Source organism: Podarcis liolepis, assembly GCF_965112155.1.
Source record: "Podarcis liolepis genome assembly, chromosome: 12".
Classification (NCBI taxonomy): Eukaryota; Metazoa; Chordata; class Lepidosauria; order Squamata; family Lacertidae; genus Podarcis; species Podarcis liolepis.
This window is the reverse complement of record NC_139563.1, coordinates 13,566,775-13,588,626: the sequence shown is the minus strand read 5'-3', so window position 1 is coordinate 13,588,626 and position 21,852 is coordinate 13,566,775. Positions and strand designations below refer to the sequence as shown.

Here is a 21,852-nt window from a genome sequence, read left to right as displayed (position 1 = left end):
TTATTAAAACAATTGTGTAACTTTAATGAATGTGCAAGTTTAATGAATTTTTGAAAAGTTACCTATTGAAGGTCATTCTCAAAAATGTAGATAAGGCAAAAACTATCTTTATCTGGAATATTGCAGTGTCACTTTCTGATTGCATTCAGATGCTCACAAACGTTTTGGGTCTTGGACCGTTTTGGGACTTAACTAGCCATGATGGCAATGTTGTACCTCCACTGGCAGACACAGTGCGCTTCTGAATACCACTTTCTGGGAATTGCAGTTGGGGAGGGTGGCTGTGGGGCTCAGGTGCTGTTTGCAGGCTTCTCATAGGGATCGGGTTGGCCACTGCAAGACCTAGATGAGTTAGATGGGTCCAGCAGGCTCTTCTTATGTTCTTATGAACAAATTGGTTTTACTATTGGTTTTTCAGCTCTAGAAGAGGGTGAAGCTGTACTCTCCCTGAAGGATCAGGTTCATATTTTGGGAAGACTCCTGGATTCCAGCTTGTCTCAAGCAGCCCAGCTATGGCCATCCCTAGACCAGGATACCCTCAGTTGTCCATGCTCTAGTGACATCCCATTTGGGCTACTGTGATCTACCTGGGGCTGCCCTTGTAGATGGTCTGGAGCTGCAGCTAGTACAGAAGGTTGGTATTTGAGGCGGCCTGATGGGCCCATGTGATACTGGTCCTGAAAGCACTGCATGGGCTGTCAGTGAGCTGCTGGGCCCAACTCAAGGTGTTGGTACTAGCATATAGAGCAGCTATTCTCAACCTGTGGGTTCCCAGATGTTGTTGGACTACAACTCCCATCATCCCTGAGCTCTGGCCTTGCTAGCTAGGGGTGATGGGAGTTGCAGTTCAACATCTGGGGACCCACAGGTTGAAAAAGGCTGATATAGAGCCCTAAATGGCTTGGCACCCAAGTCTAAAAAAGCACCAATGATCCTAGACACTGTGATTGGCAAGTGAAGCCTTGTTGGTGGTGCTACCACTAGGGACTGCCCAGTTGCTGCTGCCCCATGATAAAGGCCTTTTCAGTGTTGGTTCCCCAGTTGTGGAACGCCTTCCCTATTGAGGGTGCACCTGTCACCATCACTTTTAACTTTCAGGGGGAATTTAAAAACATAACTTTATACCCAGGCATTGGATGGATGGAGAATACAGTTCCTGGCTGCCAGTGCCGGCCCAAGACATTTTGGCAAATGGTGCCTCCCACCTCGCCTTGCCAGAGAAGAAGGGTTGAGTGAAGATGTACATCAGCAGCAAGGGGGGGATAAAGATCTACATTGGATCTGCTGCCCTTTTAGATCTTGCCAGTCACCTTTTCTTAAGGGCGCAAGATCACTGCATAGAATGTTTTTCACTATAACGCTTTTAGATATTTTTAGCTGTAATAATTTTCAGAACGTTCCCCCTTTGTTTTTTTCTTTTTACATAGTGGATCTGTTTGCACTGCCCCAGTGTGAGGCAGCTGTGGGGAGAGGCAGATTCCCTGCTAGGGGTCATTAGGAAAGGAATGAAAATAAAGCTGCCAATATCATAAAGGCCATTATACAAATCTACAGTGTGACCACACTTGGAACACTGTGTACCCTTCTGGTCACCTCAGCTCCACAAGGATGTTGCAGAAATCGAAAGGGTTTAGAAAAGGGCAAAGCAAAATGATCAAGGGAATGGAGCAATTCCCCATGAGGAAAGGCTACAACCTTTGGGCCTCTCTGTTCCTGCTCTGCTCCTGTGTCACTAAAGGTAAAAGTACCCCTGACCATTAGGTCCAGTCGTGGCCAACCCTGGGGTTGCGGTGCTCATCTCGCTTTATTGGCCGAGGGAGCCAGCATACAGCTTCCGGGTAATGTGGCCAGCATGACTAAGCCGCTTCTGGCGAACCAGAGCAGTGCACGGAAACGTCGTTTACCTTCCCACTGGAGCAGTACCTATTTATCTACTTGCACTTTGACATGCTTTCAAACTGCTAGGTTGGCAGGAGCAGGGACCGAGCAACGGGAGCTCACCGCGTCGCGGGGATTCGAACCGCTGACCTTCTGATCGGCAAGTCCTAGGCTCTGTGGTTTAACCCACAGCGCCACCCGCGTCCCTGTGTCACTACTTACCCCTTATTTCCCAGATTGTTGCTTGTAAGGGCAAAGCAGAAACAGGAGGAAGCAAAGTCGCACAAAATTTTAAAAAGCTCAACTTCTCTTCACCACCACTAAAAGCGAATAGTCAGACCACCATTTTGTCTCTACTAAACCAGGCTAGCTGCTATGGAAAGAGCTTTTGGGTTTTTTATTTGTATACACAATTCTCTGATGTTGAAGTTCACATTTCTCAGCTCTACCTGCCTTTTAGCATCGCAGGCCTGAGCAGCTGTGGTGAAAAACTTATCTGGCAAACTCCTCTTTCTCCCATCTGTACTTTCAGATGAAGCCCAAGATCTGGCACCAGATTTATCCCTTTGAGTTATGAAAAGCTGGACCCGTTTTTTAACGTTTACAGCAGAGCATAGACGCGTGTGAAGAACGGACGGAGGAAGCATATGGCCTGGGACATTTGGAGCAGAACTCGGAAAGGGAAAACTGGTGCTTTCTTCTGAAACTCTATTCCAGTTTGTTTTATTAGCTGCTGGTACAAACTAGATTGGGTGGCTGCCACTCCTCCTACTCTGCCAAGAAGCAGAGCGCCCACTTCCAAGGAACGAGGGGGGAACATTTTGTGCCAGCCAACGGGAGCAAGGAGCAATCGGGCAAAATCTAACCTGAGCCTTGTAATGTGTGTGAGCAATATTGCGTTATTAAAACCGTAAGTGAGATGGGCCTCTTTTTGCTGTTCAGCTCTTAAATGCTTTATTATTTTTTTAAATGATATTTATTGAAACAAAAAAATTTTAAAATTACACAGAAAAAAGACAAAATTACAAAAAGGGGAAAAAAACAAAAGCATAAGAAGAAAAAGAAAAAATAAGCCATCGCTTTCAAATTCTCCAATTTCCATTACCTTCTTTCCATGACCTCCTCCTCCTCCCATCTCTTGTATCTTGATTAATAATAGTCACAGCAAATCCTTTCCATAATTCATAATATTTTATCTTTACGTTCCCTTACTCTATTATCATCTTGTCTTATAGAAACGACCTTAGAGCTTAAAACTTAAATCTTTTTTACCAACTTCTCATAACCATTACCTTTTTGCCAAATTCTTTAAACATTTTTGCAAGAGCCAAGTTATTTCATTTCAACATTTCCCCAGCATTCATAAAACATTAAATGCTTTAAAGTTTAAATTAAATTTAAATTAAATGCTTTAAAGTTAGAAACCCAAACCCTCTTGTTGAGACATCAGCAGATGAATGAGTAGAAATCAGAAGTAGGCAGACAAATTATTACTGCACAAAAGAGGACAACAATTGAAACAGAAATCTAGACTTCCCTACATTAAAGAAGAGAAGTGTTACTCACATTGGAAATACTCTCCCCAGCATTTCTTAGGCACCAGGCAAAAACATTCCTCTTAAACCAGGTATTAGGCTGATTAACACTCTGTGTCCTTTAAATGTGCTTGTGGGAGGCAGGGTTATTGGTTTTGTTCTTGTTTTTATTATGTACTTTGTGGTTCTATTCTGCATTTTTATGCTGTGAGCCACCCTGAGATCTGTGGATGAAGGACAGTATGCAAATTTAATAAATGATGACGACGACAATATAAATCAAATTGTCAGCCTTGGTTCCATGGAAGTAGAAGCAAATGCATAACATCATTTCTTCTGGCTGTTGGTGTGATCCTGTGACAGCAGACACCATGGGCATGGGAACCACGACACTGCTTTGCAGATTGGTGTAGGGCGTAATAGTTTTATTTCCAATGCTTTTAAATACACGATTGGAGCATGCCTCCCCCCTTCTCTCTTGCATTTAAATGTCATTTCTCCACCAAATAAAGTACAGGCAGCTTCTCCTAAAAACAGAAAAACCAGCAGCTCCCAGGCTTGATGTTCACCTGTCAAAACGAGGATGCACAGAAGATTCTCCAGTCAAGTTGTGTCTTAGCCCTGTATTAGTCCTTAAGTGCTCACAGAACGGCATTCATTTAAAGAGTGGAAATTATTATATTCTTACCCCTTTATGCATATTTGAGTGCATGCTTTAACATGCAACCTTATTTTTTAAGCAGGTAATAAGGGAATGTACCTGCTTAGGAGGAAATGGTGTCTTCTGTTGGAAGACTATTCAAAAGCGAGGTGCACGTATCAGAACCATTGCTATTAATATTTTTAGCCTGAGGAATGTGCACCAAAAATCTAAACATGCACGTAAATCGTCTTCCAATAAGAATGATGGTAGTTTTTCAATCATCGGGATCATATTGTAATGACAATATTTTGTATTGATGTTGTTTTTGGAAATGTATTTTTATATTCTGCTAATTTGCCAAGTCTTTGCATTCTGTAGAAAATGCAGTTGTTGTTGTTGTTGTTGTTGTTGTTACTACTACTACTACTACTACTACTACTACTACTAGGTAGGCATCCAATTTTCACTTAGGAGGAAAAACCACTGTGCCCTAGATATCAAAACTGCTCAAGTTGGGAAATACTGTCCTGCAATGTGAACTTTACCAGCTTTTAAAGGGGGAGAAAGAGAAATCAAAACAGCACCACAATTCGTTCTATTTGTTGCTGTCAAGACTAAACACACTGGATTATATTTTGGAAACAGCAAATTCTGTCTTCTGCCTGAAATGCGTGCATTCACCACATGGGGGCGCCTTTACACAAAACTTCTAATCACAGCCATACCACAGATTTTTCTACCATGGTGACGGGAACAAACATGGATCACAACTTTACCTTAGTAAAGTGGTGTCTAGAGACAGCAGTACGACAGACAGCACATCTGAAACACACTTGGGCTGGTTGAGACGTGCAAGATCATTCACAAGCTTCTCCTTTCTGTAAGTTCTAACCCAGGCATAGGCAAACTTGGCCCTCCAGATATTTTGGGACTACAACTGCCATCACCCCTAGCTAACAGGCCCAGTGGTCAGGGATGATGGGAATTGTAGTCCCAAAAACATCTGGAGGGCAGAGTCTGCCTATGCCTGTTCTAATCATCCTTAGGAACAGGATCTCAAACTGCTAGAAATAAGTGCAACACTTAACTGGGAAGACACTTTCATTACCCAGATACCGTGTGCATTTCTGAACTGCTGCCGTCATGGAAACTGCCGCAAATTCTGCCCGTCTGTAATTTGCAATGTTTCGTTTTTGTCACATATGCAGAGGCAGAAGAGATCGCATGTGAAGAAACTCCTACAGCTTTTCTTCTGCTCCAAAAACAATTTTGTAATGCAGTCTTGGGGCTTAATTTTTTTAAAGGGAGGCAGCCAGACTCAAAACGGGACAGCTATGTTACTGACGGCGGGGGCAGAAAGGATAATTCAAGAACATTTGGGCAGTTCAAACATTTAAGCCATGCAAATGTTTTATTATGGTAGGTGATGTAAAAAGACGTTGATAGGGATTAAGTAACCCAGACTCACCTAGAATCCCAAACCCAGATCAATCATATCCATTTCTCCTCTTCACCCCCCCCACCCGCCAGATGTGTTTCCCATGATGCTGTCAGAGTCCCAATCTCTCTACATTGGCTGCTAAATGTCCTGAATGAGAGCTGCCCTTCTTATATATATATATTCATATTTTGGCTAGCCAAAACTCCAGCACTGGATTATTTTGTTTTGTCGCTGCCTTATTGGCAATTTTAACTTTACTAATTTGCTTCTGCTTGGCTCGAACAGGCAAGATGTCAAGTGTGTTTCCTATAAGGCAGGTGTACAAAATCCTTAACATATTGTAAGATGATATAGTCTTGAAACAAATGTATGCAAGGAATTGCGTGGCTAAAATTCAGCTCTTGGTTCTGCTCCCAGCTGGACTCATGCCTACTGAATCATTCTCAGGTAATTTTCCATTTCAGCATTCTGCTAACAGGTAGGAAAGAAAGGCTCACTAAATACTGCAGGAATTTTCCACTAATGTTAACCCCAAGCATAACTAATATGGCTGGTAAGTAGAAACACCCATCTCTTCCCACTTGCATCAGCAGAAACTTAAAAACCAGGGATTTCCGAATATTTTTGCGGCTGAGACTTCTTTTCAGAAGATCACCTTTTTCCTCAGATCTTCGATGCAAAGTACACTCTTCTCCTTGCAGTCATCCAGATCCAGGCAGTGGCACGGAGGAAGCGGGGTTACAATTGCTAACCACCTCCCACTAAACACACACATCTACTGCATTTCAAACCCACATGCAATTATTGGGCCAGGTCACTGCTTTTTTGTGACTATTGTGGATAAAAATCCTCTCCACGCACTAAGTGTGCATGCCAAAAAGGAAAAACAACAACCCGTTGCTTAACAAAGTGGGGGGGGGGCGGGTGGAGAGAGAATGCTAATGTATAAACAATACTATAGTTCATACGAGGTATGGAAAGTAACTGAATATTCACAAACCATTCTTTTGGGAATGTTGCCTTGATTAACTCAGACTCTTTCGTTTAAATTAGGGATGGGGAGTCTGCGGTCCTCTAGATGTGGGACTCCAGTTTCCATCAGTCCCAGCCAGCATTGCCACTGATCAGAGATGATGGGATTTGTAGTCCCAACAATAGCTGGAGGGCTAGAGTTTATCTATGCTTGACTTAAACTCTGCCAAGAAGCATGCCCCAAACATGAAATAGAATGCCCACCTGGATTCAGTCCTCTCTCCATCACACATTGAATTATAAGAGTGGGAAGGGACCATCGGGGTCAACTAGACCGACCCCCCTGCAATGCAGGGATCTTATTCCCTATGTGGTGCTCGAACCCACGACCCCGAGATGAAGAGTCTCGTGCTCTGCCGACTGAGCTATCCCAGCAGCCACCAACCCTGTACTTACATTAGGCTCATCTGGATGAGCATTCAGAATTGCTTCATAAATCGTATTTTCCACCCAGATGAACAGGAATCAAGGAAGTGGCACGAAGCAGTCCTCTCTCCATCACGCACAGAATCAGAGTTAGAAGGGATGTGAATTGTCTCCAACACAAATGAATCACATGGGCCCCAAATTTGCTTTCTCCTAAATCATTTCCTTGAAATGACTCCAATATAGCCAGTAAAACCTGCTGGTCACAACTTTACAGAAACAGTCTGTCCTGTTAAATCACCTGTACAAGGAAGCAAGTCAGAGGGACCTTCTAGGATGTGTGTGTTTTTTAAAATCTAAACATACATTTGCAAGCAGAAAACAGTTGAACTGATTTGAATCTCCAGACAGGAAGTATAAGCTCTTCCAGTGGGACCAGTTTATGCACAGCAAGTAAGATTTAGAACCAGCATAGGCAAACTCAGCCCTCCAGATGTTTTGGGACTTCTTTGGCGATCACTCATAGCCAAGTAAGATTGTCTTCCATAAACATGGTTTTAACAATGAATCCGTAAGTGACTGTGGAGGCCAATTCTGGATCTACACGTCCTTCCACAGTGGGGACATAGGTTACCGGGCAGGAGTTGATCACGGTGTGGATTTGCCAAGCATGCCTTCCTCTTAGCATGCTTCTCCCTTGCGTTCTGAGTTTGAGGGTCTTCAAAGTCCATGACACCTTTGGTAAAGGCTGTTCTCCAACTGGAGCGCTTGCAGGCCAGTGTTTCCCAGTTGTCGGTGTTCATACTACATTTTTTTTAGACTGGCCTTGAAACAGTCTTTAAACCTCTTTTGTTGACCACCAGCATTACACTTTCCATTTTTAAGTTCGGAATAGAGTGGTTGCTTTTGAAGACGATAATCAGGCATCTGCACATGACCAGTCCAACAAAGTTGATGTTGAAGAATCAGGTGATCTTTGCTTCATCCAGTACACTGATATTAGTTCACCTGTCTTCCCAAAGTGATGTGTAAGATTTTTCAGAGACACCATTGTTGGAATCTTTCGAGAAGCTGAAGATGGCATTTATAAGTGATCTATGTTTCACAAGCATACAGAAAGGTTGGTAGTACAATAGCTTTGTAAACAAGCACTTTGGTTTACCTGCGAATGTCCCGGTCCTCAAACCCTCTGCACTTCAGTTGGGAGAAGGCCGCACTCACAGAGCTCAGGTGATGCTGGATTTCGGCATCAATGTTGACCCATGATCCCTAGCTAGCAGGACCAGTGGTCAGGGATGATGGGAATTGTAGTCCCAAAATATCTGGAGGACCGAGTTTGCCTATGCCTGATTTAGAACAAGGGTGGATAACGTTTCCCCATTCAAAGGCCACATTCTCTCCTAGGCTATCTTATGGGGCCCGCATTCAAGTTGTGGGCATAGCCCAGCCCACCTGCAGCCACGATGGACCTATATGATCCCCAAGTGCTTGTATTAATGGGATGCTGCACCCAAGGTGGCAAAAATCATAGAATCATAGAATCATAGAGTTGGAAGAGACCACAAGGGCTATCGAGTCCAACCCCCTGCCAAGCAGGAAACACCATCAGAGCACTCCTGACATACGGTTGTCAAGCCTCTGCTTAAAGACCTCCAAAGTAGGAGACTCCACCACACTCCTTGGCAGCAAATTCCACTGTCGAACAGCTCTTACTGTCAGGAAGTTCTTCCTAATGTTTAGGTGGAATCTTCTTTCTTGTAGTTTGGATCCATTGCTCCGTGTCCGCTTCTCTGGAGCAGCAGAAAACAACCTTTCTCCCTCCTCTATGTGACATCCTTTTATATATTTGAACATGGCTATCATATCACCCCTTAACCTCCTCTTCTCCAGGCTAAACATGCCCAGCTCCCTTAGCCGTTCCTCATAGGGCATCGTTTCCAGGCCTTTGACCATTTTGGTTGCCCTCCTCTGGACACGTTCCAGTTTGTCAGTGTCCTTCTTGAATTGTGGTGCCCAGAACTGGACACAGTACTCCAGGTGTGGTCTGACCAGAGCAGAATACAGTGGCACTATTACTTCCCTTGATCTAGATGCTATACTCCTATTGATGCAGCCCAGAATCAACAGTTCCAGTCATCTCAGGCAAGGCCCAGGCTGTGAATGAAGCGAGACCTACACAATCAAATTTCCCCAGGGCATTTTATTGGACTTTAGATTAAAACCCAGCACACCAGAAATTCCCTTGGCCAGTGACACCAAACCCTAACGTGTCATCGAGAAATCCATTCTTGGGCTCCAGTAAGTGAGAAACAGAGTCACTATGTTCTTACACTTATTTCTGAAGCCCGTAAGAACAACAGTCATGTTGGCAACTCTTGGAACAGAGAGCTAAAACTCAAGATAAAAATAATAAAAAAAAAACCTAGTATAAAACCATTTCAGGCAATCACACACAAATTTATTCAGCCAAGAAATATAATCACAGAAAATGTGTGCAGTAAAACATTCCAATTTTCAAAAATGGTATATTGAAATTGTAATGTACATATGGCGTGAAGGTGGCACTACATATCATTAAAGTGCTTGAGAATATATTTGGATAGATTCTAAAAATGTTATGTGATTATATTTATTGTGTGAATAAATCTCTCTCTCTGTATGTGTGCAACATTAAGGTTTTTAGAGTGTTTCTCAGACTTAAGCTATCTGTTCTTCTGTCCCTAGTATCTCCTGCTGTCTCTTGTTACCTCCTCAGAAGCAATTCCAATTAATATACATTTCTACGGAGAGCTATAAATCCACCCTTCATCTTGTTAGCGACGCAAAAATTCCCTCTTTGCAGAAACTTCCATTGAGTTAGTTTAGCATCCTGACTTTTATATATATATGTGTGTCAGAAGTCCATTCTTTGCGCTGTTCAAATAAAAATAAAAAGTCAAGGAGTGGGGAACTTGCTTTATTTCTTTAAATATTAGTAACACGGCACGACACAAATCAGTGGTATTCATGTAACAAAAAAGGGGGGGTGGTTCTGCATCAAACTTCAGACATATTGTGTTTTAAATACCTAATGAGTTGCACAAGATTACATTTTCATAATACCAGCATTAAAGATTAATCCAAGTAAGTACCCCAAATCCTCTTGCATCCTAATCTTCCTGGACCTAAGATACATTATTAGGGGCGCTAATCAACGATTTCTCCAGGAAATTTGGGGTTTCCAACAGTGCCAAGGAAGAGAATTGCCACATAATTTATCAGGGAGAGAAGGGAGGGGAGAACACACAGGAGACCGAAGCAGCTGAGAACTTCAAATCGCGGATTAAGCAGCAAGGAGGCAACTTGCTTATACAGTAACCATGCTTGGGAAAAGTTAAAGGAATGGAAGGCTCCAACTTAGTAGCATTTATGAGGTTAACAGAAGCCATGTACCATGCAAATGAAACATTTATATGGAGGGGAATGAAGTTGCCTTGCTACATCCAACTCCTTAATTCACCCCTTCAACCCCAATTTAGACCAAATGGGAACCAGCACACATAGTATACACCCAATGTACAAATAAGTATTCTAGATCTGACTAAGGAATACAGGCCGTAAGCTCTTTCCGGCTAGTCAAGGCTCCACTCCACCCTTGTATAGCCTCACATGCCACCCTAGGAAGAGGGGTGATTTCTGGCAGGTGAGGCGGGGTGCTGTGACCCTTGCTCTACTTGGCATGAACACATCATCAAGGCTACTGATTTTCGGGCAATGGACATAGGGTAGTATTTCAAAGTATGCCTTTTATTATCTGGCGAGAGAGAGTTCTGGGGGGCATAATGAACTCACAAGGGTTGATTTCACGAAGAAGCTTGGGGGGGGGGACTTGCTCTCTCTCACAATCACAGCCCACTGCTTGTGATACATAGCACATCAATAATGGCACGTGCAAGCAAGGAAAATCAACTGCTTCTTCCCCTGTGGAAAATAAGATGCAGGGCTGAATCTCCCGAGAACTGACCCTCAGTCATTATGGGGGAGTCCAGCTAAGGAAAATTGAGGTCATATGAAATGAGAAACATAGTAAGGTCAGAATATCCCATGATGAAAACAGTTTGGGTTTTTTTTGGAAATATAGACACATCGTTTACAACCTTTCTAAGTTCTAGAAGAAGCACACTAGACTACGATAGCTTTAGCCCCAGGAAGGAAAGAGGTTGAAAAGGTTCTACCACATTATTATTATTTTTCTTTTTTCGAAAATAAAACACATTTCAAGCCAGGATCTGCTTATCTGATGCATCGGACACCCTGATCCTAAACACGCTGCTCAGAGGCCAAACCCACTGATTTCAATGGAAGTGACTTCCGTGGAGCGGGTTTCTGACAGGGGTGTCGTATAGAAACTCAAGCAAATCTGTGGTGCTCAAGCGTAATAGTGCAAGTTTAGTGTACTTTAGAGAGGAGCCATAGTCTCTCTCCCCCCCCTTGCTAAGTGAGATTAGCCGTAAGAAAATATAAGCACCAGGAAAGGAGTGTGGGTGGGGTCAAGTGGTGTGACAGCGAGAGGGTCTGTGCTGGGGGGCATCGAAGTCCATTTTAATAGGGTGCCTTGGCTGACTTCTTCTTCTTCTGCTCCTCCCTCAGCTTCTGCTTCTTCCTCTTGCTGACTTCTTTGTATCCTGAGGAGACACGGCTGGTAAAACATTGTGCATATAGATTTCCCTTCATTAAAGCAGAAGCATTCTGATTTTAAGCCTTTTGGAAAATGCAAGGCAGGTCTCCCCTGAGGAGCACAAGCAAAGGGCTTCAGCAAGTGCAAGGTTCCTCCCAGGTCTCTCACATTTCCTTAACAGTTGGCCTACCAAAGTTAGCTCCTCCACATGTTAAGTTATTTCCAAAAGGTGACCACTGGCCATAGGCTCAGTGAAATGGCCTCCTGGCCATACTGAAAGCTCCCATTAGCATTCACTTCAGAGGCACTCTATCCATCATCTGAAGAGTTCCCTGTTGTAAATATCTTAAAGGCTATGGCTAGGTCTTGACAAGATTATTTACCATGCGCCTGTGAGTCAAAAAAACCACAACAAAAAGGACTGCCTTGTCCGGCCCTAAATCAATGCAATATAGTGTAACTATATTGTTAACTGAAATGGCCCTTTTTGCTTCCATTGGGTCCTCCCTCTCAAAAACTGCAGGCTAGGTTGTGAATTTAGCTCCCTCCCTTCTCCTGTGATCTACTCGGTCCTATTTCAGAGCAACCCTGTCTGTCATCAGTTGAGGTTTTGAAAACTTTTGTCGAAATAAGTCTTCCCTTGTTAATTTGGCTTTTAACAACCCTACCGGTTTTTAAAGGCTGTTTTTAGGTCATCTCTGTATCTTGTTTCTGAAGGCATTCCTTTGAAATTTGGGAAAGAGTTAACAAAACATTCAAAGGAATTCTGGATAGCCTTGTTTATTTTCTTATCAAATGTGTACAAGTTTAAATGTGTACCAGTTTTTAAAGGCTGTTTTAAGGTCATCTCTGTGACTCGCTTCTGAAGGCATTCCTTTGAAATTTAGAAAAGAGTTAACAAAACATTCAAAGGGATTCGGGATGGCCTTGTTTATTTTCTTATCAAATGTGTACAAGTTTAAATGATGGGGTGGACGGGTATTTTAAATTATCTGTACTGTTTGCCGAAGTGAGACAGCATACAACGCAAAGAGCACTAGCTCATTTCAATGGGGATTAAGCAGTTATAGTGCTTAAGTTGACAGGAGACTAACCTGCACTAGAATACTTGGGCCATGATATACTTACAGCAGTTTAATGCATTGCCCTGTACCAGGAGGCAAGCCAAACATTTGGTGCAGGTGGGGAAGCAACCCTGCCTGGAATAAGTGAGCTTCCATTTGAATTATGCAGAAACAGGTAGCTTTCCATTTGAATTCTACAGAAATCTGTAGTGCAACCAATTATTTAGAGCTGAAATCACCTGCTATGACATATGAAAGCTGCTCCATGGACAGTGGTTGCTCTGTTTCTAAACTCTTTGACAAACTATTTTAATGGGGAAATTGCATAAAAAACCCAAGAGATAAACACTGAGAAACCACCCTCTTGTCCTTACAAGGAAAATGCAGGTTTCATTGCATTGGTTAAAATTTGGTAGGGTAAACAGGAGACCAGATAGGGTTTTTTTTTTGGTGGGCAATATCCAGCCCAAAAGGGAGCCACCGACAGTTTTGAGCACTACCTACCAACGGGCACTCTCCTCTCTCATATCCAAGGTTGAAATTATTCACTGGGTTCAAATTCAGTTTTTTGCTACTCCAAAAATGGGGGAGCTGCTCAAATCAGTTTTTCATAATTACCGCCATTTACCAGTTCAGTCAGTTACCTAATTGGGGGGGGGGGGACTATTGCAAGTTAGGTATCACTCATCCTAGGGACAATTGTCCATGATGCAGAACATACGATCTCATTCAGAGACAGTATGAACCCAACAAAGGCAGTCGCAAGACTCCTAAATCACAGTGAGGGCCCATTAGCAGGAGCCTTGTAAGTAGATCACCAGGTTGCCAACAGGGGGTAAATATTGACAACGTAAGCTGGTACTTCCACATACAAGGCTACAACCAACCGTTGGATCTCACAGGAGAGACAAAATTGCACAGGTGTCTGTCTCAGCAAAGAAGTGAGGACCCAATGGGGTGAGAAGTACTAGAGTTCTAGCAACATGATTCATAGAATATATGAAAGGATCTTCATCTGACCACTGGTCTATGTCGTCTAGCACTGTATACTTCAACCGGCAGCTGCTCTTCAAGACACATCCACACTACACTTCAAGATACACCTTCCTGCTCCTGAGATCAGTTTTCATGGGAGATGCCAGGTACTCAATCTGGGGCCTGCTGGATGCAAGGCATCTATGCACACTACCCAATGCACCCTATCTCCCACCCCATAACTGATGCTGGGAAAAGTTGATCAGTGCTGAAGTCTATTTTTGGCAACTTTCTTGTCTCTGCACAGTACAGGGAATAGTGATACTTACCTGATCGAACAAAGTTTGTAAAAAGATGCAAAGATTTTAAACAAGGAAGCATTGTAATTTTTGAATCTGACATCTGATAGCCTCTGGTCCCTTAAAAAAAGCATGGAACTTTACCTCAATAACATGCCCTCCCTGGTGTGTTCAAACTGCACTATGTCTAGCATTTTTAAATGATGGGCCCTAGTCTGCGGGAGATGGGTGAGGATTTGACAGCCCCCGTTTTACTTGCAAAGCAAAAAGCACAGATGGCTCCGATATTACGTTGTCAGATTACAAACAACAGCAAGACAATGGCGTAGCTGCTGCAGCTGCAGACCCCTCTTTCGTGTTATTCCAAAGAGCCACTTCAAAAAAAACCTGCGTCCTGCAATTGACTAGCTGCTGAAGCATAGTTACTCAAGTTGTGGGGAAGGTCAGCTTCCTGTTACCAGGAGTTGCCTCACCTGTTCAGCACCTGCTCACATGCCAGCCGAGACCACAATGCATCCTTGACACGTGCAGTATCAGGAGAAAACATGGAGCGGTATCAGCGCTAGTCAGACAGGGAGTAGATCCATTGAAACAAACAGAAATGACTAATGTAAGTGAATGGGTCTACTCTGAACTTAGTAGGAGACCATCCATGGCCATTAAGGCTGGCGTATCAATGGCCTCAGAAGCAACAGGAGGGAAACAGGCAAAAGGTTTGAGGGCAAACCAAAATGACAGACCTTTGGCAACCTATTGACAAGTTACTTTACTTAATTTTAAGCAAACGAGAGTTTCCCTCTCGGTTGTTTCACGTTTCCTAAGTTTGCACCATGAAAGCTTCCCAAGGTGGTCCCCGCTCTAGATTCTGGTCTCCATGGGTCATGGGAGCTGAAAGGAAGCCATAAAGCAGGTTTCTGCAAGTTCATATCTGCCTTTCCCAGATTGCAGAATGCCACAAGCAGGGATGACGAATAAGATGCTTGAGGCTACAATTGCCTGCAGGCAAGGAGCAACACGGGAGAGGATAACTCACCCCATCTGGCTGTGCTGCCTGCCATAGCAAGGAAAGACCCAAAGACATTTCCCTTTCTATTCTGCCAGGGACAAGGTGAACACAACCCACCCTGGAACTTCTACACTCAGGGCAGTTTCTCATATTACACAAGGCAACTTGAGCCTACCAATCCTGGCTCCTCAACACACCTCCCTTAGTGAGACAGAGGTGTGTTGTGGGTTGGATCCAAACAGTCCTTCCCTCCTTCCACCTGAGGGAGAAAACCTTTGGATACAACCCCCCACTTTAGGTGTTGCACCTAAAAACCATGCTATGTGAAATCTTCCTCACATCGTCATTTCTCCTCAGTTCGTGTTCATTCTGCTTGCGTTGGCACTCAAAGAAGTGTGGAAAGTGGGGAGTGACCGCCTGGCAATGGTGAACTGAGGTTTCCTGAAAATAGTTTCCCAAAACTGGTTCTGAAATTAAGCCATAGCGGGGGGGGGACACCTGAAGATTCAGCTGTGCAGTTACTAAGCTACAATACAGCAGCTTCTCGTTTTAGTAAGCACATGAAACAGACTGGATCAGCAACTTAGTGCACTTGCATCTCCCATGACGGCAGGCGGTAAAAAACAAATAGGGAATGAACAATGGATTATTCACATTCAGGAGCTTGTTAATACTGGATACCAAGGGAAATGTGAATCTTGCAGTATTAATCTGCAAATTAGACGTTTTGGATCTGGCACCGATTGAAATGAGCAAAACGATGAACGGGCTGCTGCTTATGTCAGCCCTTGCTAAACATACACTTGGCTAAAGGAAACGAGGAGGAGGAGGGCAAGCCATTTTGCCAAGGAGATTCCACCAGGCCTCAAAAGTTTGAAAATCTAGTTACCTGATAGTGCAAAGAACAAAATCTATCCGGGCTACTAGAAACCTGCATTTGGAACAAGGAAAGCAAGCAACGTGTCAGCTACTAAACACAGTTCTGCTGTTTGCTGTGAGCTGTATGCACAATTTGGCACAGGCAATGAATTTTATTTGGGTATCTTCTGAAAACGGGCAGGACAACGTAGTCCTGAAGCTAGTCTGAATGCAGAGGAACAGAGCATGTGAAATGTTAGCCTTAAATCAGCACGCAGCAACGCGATCTTATTGGGTTCTTTGACTTAGGCTTCTGGCTAAGTGGCGTGACTTTTTTTACGGGCTCCTGCTTTAGCACTGGCTCCTGCCTTTTTACCGGTTCCTGCGTCACCTTTTTGTGCACACCTGATGAATAAATGGGCGCCTCCCAGTTGGTCATAACCAAGTCATCATCCTCATCGCTATTACAGTGAAAGGTATGCTTGGGGTAGGCGGCAGGCTTCAGGGCCGATTTTGGAGAACGGGCATTAGCCGGCTGGAAAGGCAAGGCGTTTTGTCCTCTGCGTCTGCATTCCTCTGCAAAAGCTTCGTCGTCAGCTACACCTGAGAGGGGGGAAAAAGCAGAACATTCAAGAAAGAAATGAGTGGGGTCACCCAGGATGGCTCTGTCTCCCATGGAAACAAGAGAAAAGCCAGTCCCGTAACTTTAGCTGTTGTCCCAAGCAAGTCACTTAAGTTTTTTTTTTTTTCACTTCAGTTTCTTCATCTGCAACCTATGAGTATTTCTAGAGTTTGGATTTGATATCCCACTTTATCACTACCCGAAGGAGTCTCAAAGCGGCTAACATTCTCCTTTCCCCTCCTCCCCCACAACAAACACTCTGTCAGTTGAGTGGGGCTGAGAGACTTCAAGAAGTGTGACTGGCCCAAGGTCACCCAGCAGCTGCATGTGGAGGAGCGGGGATGCGAACCTGGTTCCCCAGATTACGAGTCCACCGCCCTTAACCACTACACCACACTGGCTCTCACATCATATTGGCACATATCTCCCATCATATTGGCACAGACCACAAACTGTGCCAGGGTATCTGCACAGCTACATTTTAGAATAGTAAGGCAAGTAGAAGAATATTGTACTTGCAAGTCGAAACTCCTAACAAAGGTTGTTGCAAGTACATACTACATTCCATTTTGAAGGAAATGACACAGGTGAGTGCTCTGTTCTCTAAATTCTCCTTGAGCATGTGCAGGACGTAGAGGCAATAAGACAAAACAGGTCTACTCAGCAGACTCTGCTTCCCAGAAGATCCCATGCTTTGAACACATCTAATGCCACTAGAATCCTAGAACTGTAGAGTTGGAAGGGACCACCAAGAGTAACCAGAAGAAAAAGTCCTGCTAAAATCTGCAACACAGCAAGATGTAAACTCAGGTGCATTAAAAGCATAAGCCGGCCTGGATCCTAGTGACCATCTTTTGAGTGTTCAGAAATGGCACCAACAGATCATGAATTGATTGTGACACTACCTTCTCAAGGCCTGTTAAAGGGGGACTTTGGCAATAAGTAAAGAGCTTACTTGGGAGGCAAAAGGAAAGCCGAGGATTGCAAGAATGCAAAGATGAATAAGATCATGCATAGGGAGAAAGAGATTTGTGCAAAGTGATCCTGACCGCTACCTGGGATGTAACGAGACGAAAACCTTAAGGCAGAACTTGTGTTTTCCACATCTCTCTTTTTAAAAAAAGAAGTCCCACACACACATCTAATCTTTTCAGCCATAAAGTAAAAAAAAATAGAGGACATGCTTCTCAGGACTCTCCAAAGGTCCTATTTCCTATTCTCCTGGACCAGTGATGAACTGATATGATACACAGCAGCTTCCATAATTCATATCAACAGCTTGCGCTTCTCACAGATGGTGAGTTGCTAAGAGGTTACAGGACCCACCAGGTCTCTGCACCCATTTCTTTGGATCAGCTCACTCAGATGCCCTTGACTGCCATGTCTCCCTAAATGGCTGCCCATGGATTTGAAGCACAAGGTGTCTGGTTGATGGGAGTCTGCAACCCTCTAGAAGAGACTACCAGCATCATGCAATCCTGAGACCTGCACTCTGGGGTTCATTCACCTTATTCAAGAACCAAAGAGTCCAAGCAACTTGCCAAGTAAAGGGTAACTGTTCACACCGGCATGGCAGAATTGACATTGTACTATAGGTCAATATTGCAAGAAGTTCAGGGTTCATACTACAAGGAAGTACTAAAGCTCAGTGCAGCCTAGCCTTATGTTCCAACCAGCATAAACCAGTCTTTCTTAACCTAGTGTCGTCCACTATTTTAGACTGCAGATTCTATTATCTCTGACCTTCAGCCTTGCTGGCATAAACTCTCCAGAAAGCAACTGAACCCACCAGAGGTGCCTTCATAACAAAGCTTGAGTTATCCACAAGGAAGTGATGACCATCTGGAGCTGTCATCATCAATCCATTCATTCACATTTGAGCAAGAGTATAAAAAAGCTATGTTCAATGAATATAGGGCATCCCCCAATGTGGCTGTTGAACGTATCTGCTTACATCCCATCTCACACAGTCCCCTACTCACTTTTGCAGGCCTTTCCCTTTTTCATAGAGACACAGACAAGCATAGTGAGTGGCTCCTTTGTTCTGTGACTTGAGCTTATCCAACTTCCCAGCTCAGTTCCACCGCTAGAAAAAGCCTTCATTTTTAGGCCTTTGGGTTTGTAAATCTACTGTTTTAGAGTTCTGTGCTTTTAAATCTGGCTGTTTCAAACCTGCTTTACTTAACAAGGATTTTCCCAAGGTTTTAAGAGATACTGGCAGCCCCTCTGTTGCCACTACAAAGTGTCGTAGGTTAAAAACAAAGCAACTTCAGATACTAGGAAGAAAATCCTCATGGGGCAAGCTATAAACCAACCACAGGAGACGCCCCAAAGGGCTGCCCCAGTTTTAAGGAACGGATTAGCTCTTGAGGCGAGACATAAAAGTAGAAATGAAAAAGGCAGGCAGAGCGCGCCAGGAGGAAAACTTTTACCACAAAGACATTAAACAATACGAAAGAGGTGCTGGAATTTCTAACACATTGCTTAGTTCATCTCGTTAATCAGATTTAATGAGTGCTCATAAAAGCATGGTGTCATCCAAGGTGGTGCCACATTTTGTGCATGCTTTCCCTACTGGCTCATGCATCATTTGGTAAGGATGGCTAGATGGCTGTATGTATTTGGTTACAAGCGAATCCTGTGACAAAGAGCACTAGGAACTGGCATGAAGAAGTGAGAGACAGGTCAAAGGGGAAAGGAAATCCTTAAGAACTATTGCATGTGCAAAGCTAGGATGCTTTTGGATCACAGCACTGAATAGTAGTATGACAATAGTTCTCAAATGCCACTAACAGAACTAACATGGAAAACTGGCAGAACCCCCGTGCCAGCTTGAAACTAGAGTTTAATTCCAAGTTCAGACATGACATAACCCTGCCCAAGCTCATCTTCTCTTGTCCTCAGTCTTATTTCTGAGTAATGGAAGTAATCTACAAAACAAAGGGGACTTCTTATAATGACAAAGGCTTTGAGGAGTTTATCAGAACAATATTAAACAATGAAGCATGGACACACTATTAAACTGATTTTAAGAAGGATGTTTACTTCCTCTTCTACTGCCCATAACTTTTCTTTAAAGGGGGTGTCCTTTCTCAGCTGTAAGAGAACATAATGTCTCCTTCACCAGTCCCCACTAAATAGGACCAAGTCTCATCCGTGCACGGGACATCTTCTCAGTTGATTTTTCACAGAATACAAGATACATATGACCTGCTGGCCCTCTGCTGTGATTTAGGTGACACAGTAATTGCTCGGTTCGTTTAAGGACAGCAATTCCACAGTCAGCACCACCTTATCCTAAAGCAGCCTGTGGGTTGCTCAGATTTGTTTCTATATAGCCCTGGAAGCCAGTATGCGTCTGGCCAGCCTATTGCTACATCAGAACAAAATGTCACTGTGTTGTGGCTTGTGCACTTACATGATTGTGCAATTTGTACAAAGTTTAATGGGGATATTTTTGGGAGGGGGTAGGTATGATTGTTTGGGGAAGAAGAAGCACATGTACAAAGGCTGCTCAGGGAATGAATGTTGCTTCCACGTACTGCAGCAGCAACGCTGGCCCAAGGTATTTTGCTACTTGTGGCAGAAGGGAAACAGCACCCCTTCCTTCCAAGTCAAAGTGCATGGTATCCAATTTTGGCACCTGAATCAGAAAATACCCAAAACGCTTCTCCCATTTCCTAGGAGAAAAAGAAAGGCAATAAATAGTGATACAGTAAAAAAACAAAACAAAACAAAACAAAACAAAAAACTTCATAACTTGCTGCTCTTTCGTGACACCCAAAGTCTGCTGCCTGAGGCAGACGCCCCATCTGCCTAATGGTAGGGCTAGCCCTGAATAGCAAAAGGAATTTCTTCTACACAGAAGCTCAGTCCCAATAAGACTGAGGCCCTGTTCGTAGGTGGTTCCCTAGACTGGATGGATGAGAGGTTGCCTGCTCTTGATGGGGTGACACTCCCACTGAAGGAGTGGCTAGACAACTTTGGAGTCCTTTTGGATCCTTTGCTGTCACTTGAGGCTCAGGTGGCCTCACTGGCGCAGAGTGCCTTCCATCAGCTTCGGCTAGTGGCCCCGTTGTGCCCCTATCCGAACAGGGACAGCCTAACTACTGCTATCTAGGCTCTTGTAACCTCTAGGTTAGATTACTGCAATGCGCCTGCCTCTTAAGATGCTTCAGAAACTTACGCTGGTGCAGAATTCAGCAGCCAGGTTGCTCAGTGCGACAAGACCAGGGGTAGGCAACCTTCTCAATCCCGCCTGTGGACTGTCTGGGAATCAGCCTGTTTTTACATGAGTAGAATGTGTCCTTTTATTTAAAATGCATCTCTGGGTTATTTGTGGGGCATAGGAATTCGTTCATTTTTTTCCTTCAAAATATAGTCCGGCCCCCCACATGGTCTGAGGGATGGTGGACCGGCCCACGGCTGAAAAAGGTTGCTGACCCCTGGACAAGACAGTTTAAGCATCTTACACCGATCCTGGCTGCCAATTCTGGGCCCAATTCAAAGGGTTGGTTTTTACCTATAAAGCTAAAATGGCTCAGGACTGCTTTCCTTCAACAAGGCATTTTGCTGATTAACAATCTATGGCTTTTTAAATGTGTTCATGGGAAGCAGGGGGGATATTGGTTTTGGTTTTGTTGGTTTTCTTATGTATTTTGTATTTTTCTGTTGCGAACAGCCCTGACATCTTTGGATGAAGGGTGGTATAGAAATTTAATAAGTCATCATCATATCTATGCAGCCGGCTAGGGCTGTTTAATGATAAGGCACGCTCTCTCTCTCTCTCACGAGCCTCAAGCCTAACCAGCTCCTAAATTATAACACTCTTTTCATTCCACGTTTGAAGACTGGTTTTCCACCGGTACCATTAAAGGCGGCTCAGATGGCAACAGGTCAAGGAAAAGTTTCAACCACCAACCACCATGCACAGGAAGTCATGAGGTCTGGATGATGATGAGTAGGAATGAACATGTGATTTGATTGATCCGGTTTCTCTTCTACTCCATAAAGATTGCAGTTCAGCGACAGAAATGTAGGAAGTTGGCTTGTGATAGGTCAGGCTGCTGTCTACTCTGACTCACATCAGCTCTTGGGAGTGTCAAGCAAATAGCTCTACCATCACCACCTATGCCAAGGCTTTTAACCTGGAAGTTCTGTATGCAGAGCTCTGATCTACCACTGAGTCAGAGAACTACCTATACATTCAGCCAGGTCCCATTTAATTCCCTACCCACAGGCCACCACAACTTGTCCAGTAACCTGGAGAAATGCAAGGTAGATCATTTTTTAGGGGGGAGGTGACAACAGAGACTTTCTTTCTGCACCCACCAGTCCCCAAAACATCTTCTGCGACATTTACTGAAAATTAGCATTTAGAAGTTAGAATCAGCACTGCTATGTTTCTTATAATTAAAGCATACTAACGCCAAAGCATCACAGTGATGAATAGTTATTCCTTACAGTAATTATACTT

The 21,852-nt window shown here is 43.8% G+C and overlaps 2 protein-coding genes across 3 annotated transcripts in view; one reads left to right on the top strand and one right to left on the bottom strand.

Moving 5' to 3' along the window:
- LMBR1 (limb development membrane protein 1) overlaps positions 1-21,852 on the top strand; it is a 327,116-nt gene that overhangs the window by 18,726 nt on the left and 286,538 nt on the right. The window lies entirely within an intron of this gene.
- Positions 9,836-21,852, bottom strand: part of DNAJB6 (DnaJ heat shock protein family (Hsp40) member B6) — a 61,508-nt gene continuing 49,491 nt past the window's right edge. For both annotated transcript variants that reach the window (XM_083467206.1, XM_083467207.1), the window contains exons 9-10: positions 16,160-16,357; positions 9,836-11,559 (exon numbers count right to left, since the gene is read on the bottom strand). In XM_083467206.1, coding sequence (XP_083323332.1) covers positions 11,477-11,559; positions 16,160-16,357 — 281 coding nt within the window. In that variant the 3' untranslated portion in view covers positions 9,836-11,476. The remainder of the gene's footprint in view (positions 11,560-16,159; positions 16,358-21,852) is intronic.